The 8,519-nt window shown below is 56.6% G+C and overlaps 1 protein-coding gene across 1 annotated transcript; it reads left to right on the forward strand.

The window, feature by feature from the left end:
• Window positions 1-958: 958 nt before the first annotated feature.
• On the forward strand, window positions 959-5,130 carry NPM3 (nucleophosmin/nucleoplasmin 3). Its single transcript, XM_056494786.1, has 6 exons — window positions 959-1,262; window positions 2,704-2,789; window positions 3,495-3,614; window positions 3,833-3,926; window positions 4,344-4,469; window positions 4,574-5,130. The coding sequence occupies exons 1-5, from the start codon at window positions 1,031-1,033 to the stop codon at window positions 4,436-4,438; spliced, it is 627 nt and encodes a 208-aa protein (XP_056350761.1). The 5' UTR covers window positions 959-1,030; the 3' UTR covers window positions 4,439-4,469; window positions 4,574-5,130.
• Window positions 5,131-8,519: the final 3,389 nt, after the last annotated feature.

Raw genomic sequence — 8,519 nt, forward strand, 5'->3', positions numbered from 1 at the left:
CTTCCTGCTTACAGTGACAGCTAAGCAAGGGGGTGGGCCAGGGGTATAAAAAGTAGCTTTTTCCAAAAGTCACTTCATAAGAGTTTGTTTACCTGCTGCACAAGTGCACTCAGTGCTGGTGTGGTTCAGAAGCTGTGCGGTGTGGAGAGCAGGCTAGCACACAAACCAAGTGGGGAAGTTAGCAGGTGAAAATTCTTCTCCGGCCCAGGAAATGCTCTCTGTTAAAACGAGTAATGTGTTGCACATAGGTGGCTACATTTTCTTAAAGCCTATTTGATGAGGTTATGACAGACTTGTCTCTGTACAATACATCTTGGCATGGGAAAAGGGGTTGTGCTCTGATGTTGCACCAGACTCTTCCTTTAAGGGAGTGTAATGGATGCTCCTGCCTCCATCGCTCCAGGGTGGCGGCTGCACACAGGTCAGGTAGGGTCAGGTGGCTGCGCAGGGCAGCTGAGAAGCACATGGGTGTGTGCTTGTGTAACCATTGCTGCACGAGCACTTGCTGCTTTCTGGGATCTGGTTCAGCTTTTCAATCCTCTTCAGTCAGGTTTTTCTTGAATTTACTCCAGCATGAGCAAAGCGGGTGGCTGGCTAGCGGAGGTCTCTGTGGTAGAAGCAGGGCCAGGTTTGTCCCCAGAATGCAGTGTGAGCTCGTTGTTAGTGGGGTTTATTTTAATTTGGCTGCTCCTCTGTGCCAAGACAGAAAGCTCCCCTTTCCAGCCCTCTCCTCTTTGCTGTAGGTTTTGAAGTAGGATGTTGCCTTCAGCACTCAAACGCTCCTGTGCCGCAGTCCCCAGTGTCAGGTCACGCTGCTCTTGCCCATGCTTAAAGGGATGGAGATAACGGGTCCCTCCTGTTGTGGCCCTCCCTCCACCCTTGTCACCCTCCTGTCCCCCGGTACCCCTCTCTATGCTCTCAGCCTCCTGGCTCTGTAGGTGCCCTGTGTCTCCAGCGCTGGGACGGCTGCTGCGCGGGCCGGTAGAAGGGTGACCGGTGAGCAGCCGGTAGTAAGGGCCGTTTTTCCGCTATGGCGTTTCCACAGCTGGCGGTAGGGTCGGTAAAGGCTGAAGGCCCAGGATGGAAACACCCGAGTAAAAGGCTGCGGGGCGCTGCAGCAGGACACTGTGGTTCGGCCCCCGGGGGCGGAGCGGCTCGGCACGGCCCCGCACGGCACGGCCCGCCCCGCTCCCACACCCGCTGCCGCCGCCGCCGCCTCATGGAGCCGCACGGGCCCGCCTGCCCCGGCAGCGTTCTCTTCGGTGAGCGGGACACGGGCAGGGGGCAGCGAGAGACCGGGGAGCCACACGTGAATTAGGGAGGTCACCCACGAGGCGGGGGTGCGGGGACCTGAGAGAGAGGGTAAGAGAGCTGGGGGGCAGCAGGGACACGATGGGGCAGTAATTACGGGGCAGGAGGAGACTTTGGTGAGTAATAGGGACGGCGTGGAGGCTGGAAAGACACGTGTGGGGGCAGTAGGAGTGGAGGGGGTCAAAGAGAAACCTGGGACAGCATTGTGGGGGGAAGGAGGCGAGACAGACACGTGGGTATGGAGAGACACGTGGAGGGCACTGAGGTGCCGCGGGGAGGACGGTGTGGACAGACACGGGTGTGACCGGGCTTGGGGGCACCAGCACATGCTGGGGGTCCCGGGGCGGTTTGGGGGCAGCCGCGGGGGTCTGTGCGGCCTTAGAGGGCTGGGATTAATGGGGCGGCGTGCTGGCAGCCCCGGCTCCCGCCGCCTCTCCCGCTCCTCCGGTTAATCCCCCGCGCTCGCACGTCAGCGTGTCGTGGGCGCCTGTCGCAGGGCGGCGGAGCCGTGTCCCTCCTCCCGGGGAGGGGTTTGGGCCGGGCGGGCGTCCCCGGCACACGCGGCCCCGCGCACGCTGCGCTGCGGGGCAGCGGAGCTGCTTTTCTGCGCCGGGGGTTTGGTCCTCCCTTCCGTAAGCTGAGTATATAAGCATGGGAAGGAAGAGGTCCTGCCTCGGGCTACCCTCGTGAAAGTGGATTCCTCTCCCTTGGATATGCCGGCAGTGGTATGCAGGGCTCAGCTCTGTGTTTTTCCGATGAGCTTCGCATTGGTGAATCATCCTGCAATAAGTAAACACAACCAGGGCGTTTGGTCGGCTGAATCCTGATTGTAAGAATTAAAGGCATAATTATGCATCTCCCTTGTTTTTGTAACCGTCTGAAGAAGTATGTAATAAAATATGTCTCGAAACTTCTCTTGAGGGACTCCAGCTCCCTGCAGCTTGGCCTGGCAAAACCCTCCCCTTGGGTTGTGCCTCACAGACACTGTGTCTGTGTCTGCTTCCAGACTCCCATCCAAGAAAACGTTGCACTGGTGATGGCATGTGCAGATGTTTTGCCTGCTCCCTCCTGTTTCCTACAGTGGTGTGCCCTGGCTGTTCTGCTCTCCAGAGGGGAAGTGCCAGTGCTTGGGAACCCATGGGCATTGCTTCATGGCAGCCCACTTTGGGGACACCAGGTTTTGTCCCTGCATGGTGCAGAGGCAGCTGCATTGTTTTCTGGGACCCTGGAGCCCAGGGTGCCCTGGTCTCATGCTGCTCCTCATACAAGAAAATAAAGAGTTTTAGGGATGCCAAGTACATGCTTGGCCAGGGCTCCCCCTCAGAACCCTTTGCCTTTAGTGACTGGTGTTGTGTAATGCTTGCTACTGCTTTTCTAATCTCCTCCTTCTAGGCTGTGAGCTGACTGCCAGTACCAAATCCTACACATTTCAGGTGGATGAAGAAGATGACTCTGACCACATTTTAGCACTGTCTGTGGTAAGAGAAATGTGACTGAACTGTGCTTGTTCTCTCCTGTAGTCACCCATATCCTTATGCCCTTTTTCCAGGGTCATTCTCCTTTCTTGGCTGGGCTGGATCAGGGCTCCTCAACCCTTGGCTGAGGTCCTAGGACTGGCTGCTCTCAAGGCAGGACACACAGTGGTCACGTTTATCCATCATACAGAGGTGCTTGTGCAAAGCCTGTGGTGGTGGGAGACTGCTGAGTAGGGGAATGCACCAGGCAGTCAGTGAAGAAAATTATTTTTCTCTTGTATTTGACCTTGCTGGAACTTCACACCAGATTCACACCAGCTGGGTCTCTGGCTTGTTGCTGTCCAAGCCCAGATAGGTGCAGGGCTTCATTCCTGGCTCTCCCTGGGGATGTTTTCTATCCTGGGAGCACAGAACCTGCCAGCATGGATCAGATCAGCAGAAAATGCAGCCCACGTGCCATTTCTTGAGGTGACTGCAGTAACAGCTGTCACAGCTGGGAAAGGCACAGAGCCTTCTCTGAGGCAGCCAGGGGACAATTGCTGTGGGGTTGTTCAGTGCTCTCCCTGTTTTGTGGAGCAGCATTCCCACACCTTGCATGACATCTGGGCTGATAGCATTGCTGAGGGTTACTTGTCCTGTGGAGAGCTCCAGCTGTCCCAGATGTGTCTCCTGGGAGAGCATTTGTTCACCATCTCCACTCCCACCCAGGTGTGCCTCACTGATGGTGCCAAGGATGAGTGCAACGTGGTGGAAGTCATTGGGCGAAACCACGAGAACCAGGAGATCGCTGTGCCTGTGGCAAATCTGAAGTTGTCATGCCAGCCCTTGGTAAGAGGCTGATTTGAAGACTCGGGGGTGGATGGCTGCAGGGAACAGGAAGCTCTGGATGTTTTTGGATCCTGTTTCAGGATCTGCAGCTCACAGAAAAATGCCCTGGCTGCAGGTGCCCTCAGATGGACATGTTTAACTGGGCCAGGTGCTGTACTGGGGCCTACAGGGTATTCTGCTTTTTGCCTCTAACTCAGCTTCATCTTTGCTCTTTGCAGCTGAGTCTGGACAACTTCAAGCTGCAGCCTCCAGTGACCTTTCGCCTGGCAGCAGGCTCTGGGCCAGTGCACCTCTCTGGCTGGCACAGGATCAGTAAGGACTGAAGGGTGGGAAAAATTTGGGATGAGGGAGGGGTATGAAGGGGTTACAGTGTCAACAACAGCCAGGGAGCTGCTGGGAGATGCAGTGGGTGCTACCTGGCATGCATGCTCTGTCCCTCCTTTGTTCTGGTTCCCCAGGGGCCATCTCAGTGCGGGGATTCCTTCCCTGCTCTAAGGCCTTGCATGGGAAAAGGGGTCTGGATATCTCAAACTGTCCCCTTTTATTGTGTCTGGCTGTCATCATTCCCCTCTGAGACCTCCCTCCAGTTGGGATGCTGCTTATTTCCCACTCAGGTGCTGTGAAAGGTGCTTCAGAGCTCCTTGGGCTGCTCTGCTCTTGGGGTGTCTTTGGGCCAGTTGTATTTGCACAGACATACATTGGTGAGTAACAGTTACTTGTGTGTCCCAGTGCACAGGGAAGGTGCTTCCTTTGAGGAGGATGATGATGACTTGTCTGAGGAGGATGAGGAGGAGCTTCCTCCTATTATGCCAGCCAAGAAGTAGGAGGAGGAAGCAGGTCTTGTCTCCAGGCAAGGTGAGGGGCCAGACTGCTTTGGAGGAAGGATCTGGGTGGCTGTGATATTGGTGTGGCAAGTGTGGGTAGAATGTGCTGCTGAAGTCCTCTGGTTCTTCCCCTAGGTACTCACTGGGACCTTCTCTCCCTGGATGGTTGATGGTTTTTACCTTGGACACTGACCTTAAGACCTCAACATTTGCTTTTTTTTTTTTTTTTTTTTTAATGCTGTTTCAGCTTTTTAGGGGAGCAGGGGCTGCTCCAACCACTAGCCCTGGAGAGTGATCCCAAAAGTGGATGGATGCTGCTGGTATATCCCCAATCCCTGTTCTGGGAGTTGTGCCTTTTTGCTGCCCTGGACCTCTGCTCTGTGCACTCCCTTTCCCTGGCTGTGATATACTCAGTCCTGGCCCCTTCTCCAGCAGATGTATATAAAACCAGCTGTGGAACAGGCACTTTCACTGATTCTAACGTGTTTGCTTTTGCTTACTCACAGTTTGGTGCTTTTTATGTACTTGGAAGTGTGAAAATGGGGCCCAGGCTCTGTTCTTGACTGCAGTTATGGTGGGGTGGGAGCTCACAGCCTGTCTGATTTGGGGGAGGTTCTGGGTCAATCTGGATTGTAAAGAACTGTTATTACACTCAATAAAGATCTCTCAGGCTCAGGTCTGAAGAAAGGTCACTGCTGGCTGGCAGGTTCTTCCCATGCACTCCTCAGTGGGGCAAGTACCTGGAGAGGGTTTGATCCTTTCTGCCCTTCAGCCAGGTGGCATTTGTCACCCATGATGGCTGGTTCTGCCCTTAAATGTTTCTCTGGCAGTTTGTCTGCAATCAGTCTTGCATTCTTGGCCTGTGTGTAAATGCCTGTCCCAGTCCTTGTCTGAGATGCTGGATATTGTCCCTGAGAAGCACCGTGGACTGTTCTGTCATGTTGGTTCTGTTGATGCCCTGGGACAGTGAGTTTCTCAGTAGCCTGGACTCATGGAGGAAATCCAGGGTGGATCCTCAGCTCAGGCTCCTGTCTAGATTTTGTTTCTCTCCTCTGGAACCTGTGCAGCTCCTTTGCACCTACCCACTGTTTCCTTCTGGCCCCAAGCAGACCTTGCTGAGCTCCCAGAACGAGGCCTCAAAGCCCCTTGCAGCAAAGGGAAAAGGACTGAAGAAGTGTTGGCTCTGGGGAGATTTTCTGTGGCATTTCAGTACTTAAAGAGGGCTTGTAAGAAATATGGGACAGATGTCTTAGCATGACTTGTTGAGGTAGGGCAACAGGTAATAATTTCAAATTAAAAGGGTTGATTTAAATCTACTATAAGGAGGAAAGGCTTTTTGCAATGAGAGTGGTGAAATGCTGGCACAGGCTGCTGAGAGAGGTGGTAGATGCCCCATCCCCAAAAACATTAAAGAAATATCAGGTTGAACGGGGCTCTGAGCAACCTGATCTAGTTAAAGATGCCCCTGTCCATGGCAGAGGGGTTAGACTAGATGGCCTTTAAAAGTCCCTTCCAACCCCAAAAATTCCATGACTCCAAGACCGCTGGCATCCCAACCCCGGGGAACACGATGTGTGGGGCACCAGCGGAGAAAGGTGGCTGGGGGGAGCTGAAACCCCTCGGAGTTCCGTGCCTGGCCCCAGCAGCAAGGGGGCCCGGAGGGGCGGCGGGGCCGGAGCGGCACCGCCAGGGGGCAGGCGGGCTCTGCGGCACCGGCACCGGCACCGCCCGGCCCGCGGGGCTCCCGCGCACCCCGGGCTGCAGGGGGATCCGGGCTGCAGGGGGATCCCGGGCTGCAGGGGGATCCGGGCTGCAGGGGGATCCCGGGCTGCAGGGGGATCATGGCTGCAGGGGGATCCCGGGCTGCAGGGGTATCCCGGGCTGCAGGGGGATCCGGGCTGCAGGGGTATCCCGGGCTGCAGGGGTATCCCGGGCTGCAGGGGTATCCCGGGCTGCAGGGGGATCCGGGCTGCAGGGGTATCCCGGCTGCGGGGGTATCCCGGGCTGCAGGGGGATCCGGGCTGCAGGGGGATCCCGGGCTGCAGGGGATCCTGGCTGCAGGGGGATCCTGGCTGCAGGGGGATCCCGGGCTGCAGGGGGATCCCGCCCTGCTGCTGCTGCTGCTTTCCTGCGAGGGGCGGGTGGGCTGCCAGCGGTGCTGTCCCCGGAGAGGTGCGATGTCCCCCGCTGTCCCTGTGCCCGCGGCTGGCGCTCGGTGCCCGTGCCCGCGGTCGGATCCCTCTGCAAATCCCTTTGCCCTGGGAAGTAAGAAGCAGGACATTCCCGCAGCTGAGCTGGGTGAAGGGAGGCAGTAACACCCTCCCCGTAGGGCAGTGGATGTTTGAGAGGTGTCGGTGGGCACAGCGCACCCGTGCCCTGTGCTACTAGTACGGGAAAGGAGTCCCAGGCTTTGGATGGAGCCAGGGCTGGCACCCCATCACCCTGCAGATTTCCCTGGCTGTGTGCACCTGGAAGGGGTCAGGGATAATCTGTCTGCCAGACCTTGACTGTGCTAGTGCTCTGCAGAATTGCAGCTTGACTCCGGGGGAACAAGAGCCAACAGACCATTTTTAACAAGGCACTCTTGGAAGGGAGGGCTGGGAGAGGCAGCTGGTTCCAAGCCAGGTGGGGAGTGATGAGTGGAGGGAATGGGCACTGCTCAGTCCTGGAAGGGTGATACCGTTACTTCACACAGAGTGGAAGAGGCTGTGCTGGCTGATGAGAAGGAGCCTCTTCAACAGTAAAAGGAGATTATTTCAGGCTGCTTGTGTCCTTCAGGGTGTCTAGGTACCTGGAACAGAGGCAGGAAGGACTGTCCTGGCAGGGAGCAAAGGTAGCACCATGGGGACATGAGGATGGTGGCAAGGGCATGAAGAGACAGAGCTTGTGCATTGTAGGACCAGCTCAGCTCAAGATTTTGTCACGAGTGCTGGCTGGTCCCCCGTGCTGCTGTAGGGCAATGCTGGGGGATGTGGATGCTCCGAACACAGAGGGAGCAATAGAGGGGCTGGGGGTGCTGGTATTGCCAAGCCCCTTTCTAAGTGACTTCAGGAGGTTTGCTTCCTGCTCCCCAGCAATGTCACAGCCTTGATATGCTCAGCTTGGGGAGAGGGAGATAAATGCTGAAATGTCAGGAGGCTGGGAGGGGGATGCGCTCACAGAGCACTTAATGGGGAAGGATGGGATTACAGGGGTCACGCTAGGTGAGCAGCTTCCTTCGTGGAGCTGATGGTATCAAAGCAGGTGCCCCCGGCTGCAAATACCTTGGGCAAACAAACAGGGCTGTCTAAGAGCAGGTGGGCTTGGGCATGGCCAGCCTGGGGGACACTCCTGGTGGGGGGCAGGAGGCTTTCTGTGCACAGGGAGGGAAGTGTGGGGCTCCTGGTGTGAGGGCTGCCTTGTCTTCTATGGGGTGAGGGGGTAATCGAGTTATTGTGTTTCTGTGTGCATATGTGAGCTCCCCATGCTGGAGACACATGCAAAGGTGTGGAGCCCATCACTCTCCCAACATGGAGGTGCCAGAATGATGGGAAGCCAAATGATGCCCCAGTCCAGGTGATGGCTGTAGGATTGCTCTAGGAATTTATTTGCTCTGGGCATCCCCCCTCTCTGCTGCTTCAGGGCTCTGCATGCTGATAGAGCTGGTGATGGATCCCTCCCTGCTCTGGCAGCAGTGGGTAACCCTGCCCCTGGCTGAGCCATGCAGCAGAGAAGTGGGGCTGTAGTGGGGCTTGATGTGCAGCTCATCATACCTGAGCACCTGGCTGTGCACCCATGGTGCCACACACTCCACAGCCCTCCCAAACCAGCTGCTCCTGGTGAGAGGATCAGGCTGCTCGCTGCAGGGCCTGGCTCAGGTGCAGCCTTGCTGGTCTGGGGCTTGGCTGCCTCCTCCTGCTGGGTGGCTGGGCCAGGCCAGCAGCTCCCAGAGGATGCTCTGATTTCAGAGGTCAGGTTTGAGTTGCCTTTTCAGGGATGGAGGAGCAGGATACGGAGCTGCTCTGCTGAGCGTGGCCAGGAAGTGGTTTATCTTGTGATGCCCCAGAGGGTTCTGCCCCATCAGAATTTTGGCTGGGTTTCA

Source organism: Oenanthe melanoleuca, chromosome 6, assembly GCF_029582105.1.
Source record: "Oenanthe melanoleuca isolate GR-GAL-2019-014 chromosome 6, OMel1.0, whole genome shotgun sequence".
Classification (NCBI taxonomy): domain Eukaryota; kingdom Metazoa; phylum Chordata; class Aves; order Passeriformes; family Muscicapidae; genus Oenanthe; species Oenanthe melanoleuca.

Bases quoted from the DNA above. Each gene is read 5' to 3' on its own strand.
- NPM3 (XM_056494786.1), top strand. From the start codon at position 1,031: ATGGCGTTTCCACAGCTGGCGGTAGGGTCGGTAAAGGCTGAAGGCCCA. The intron at 3,615-3,832 runs GTAAGAGGCTGA...TGCTCTTTGCAG, and splicing joins AGTTGTCATGCCAGCCCTTG to CTGAGTCTGGACAACTTCAA. The intron at 3,927-4,343 runs GTAAGGACTGAA...TGTGTGTCCCAG, and splicing joins CTCTGGCTGGCACAGGATCA to TGCACAGGGAAGGTGCTTCC.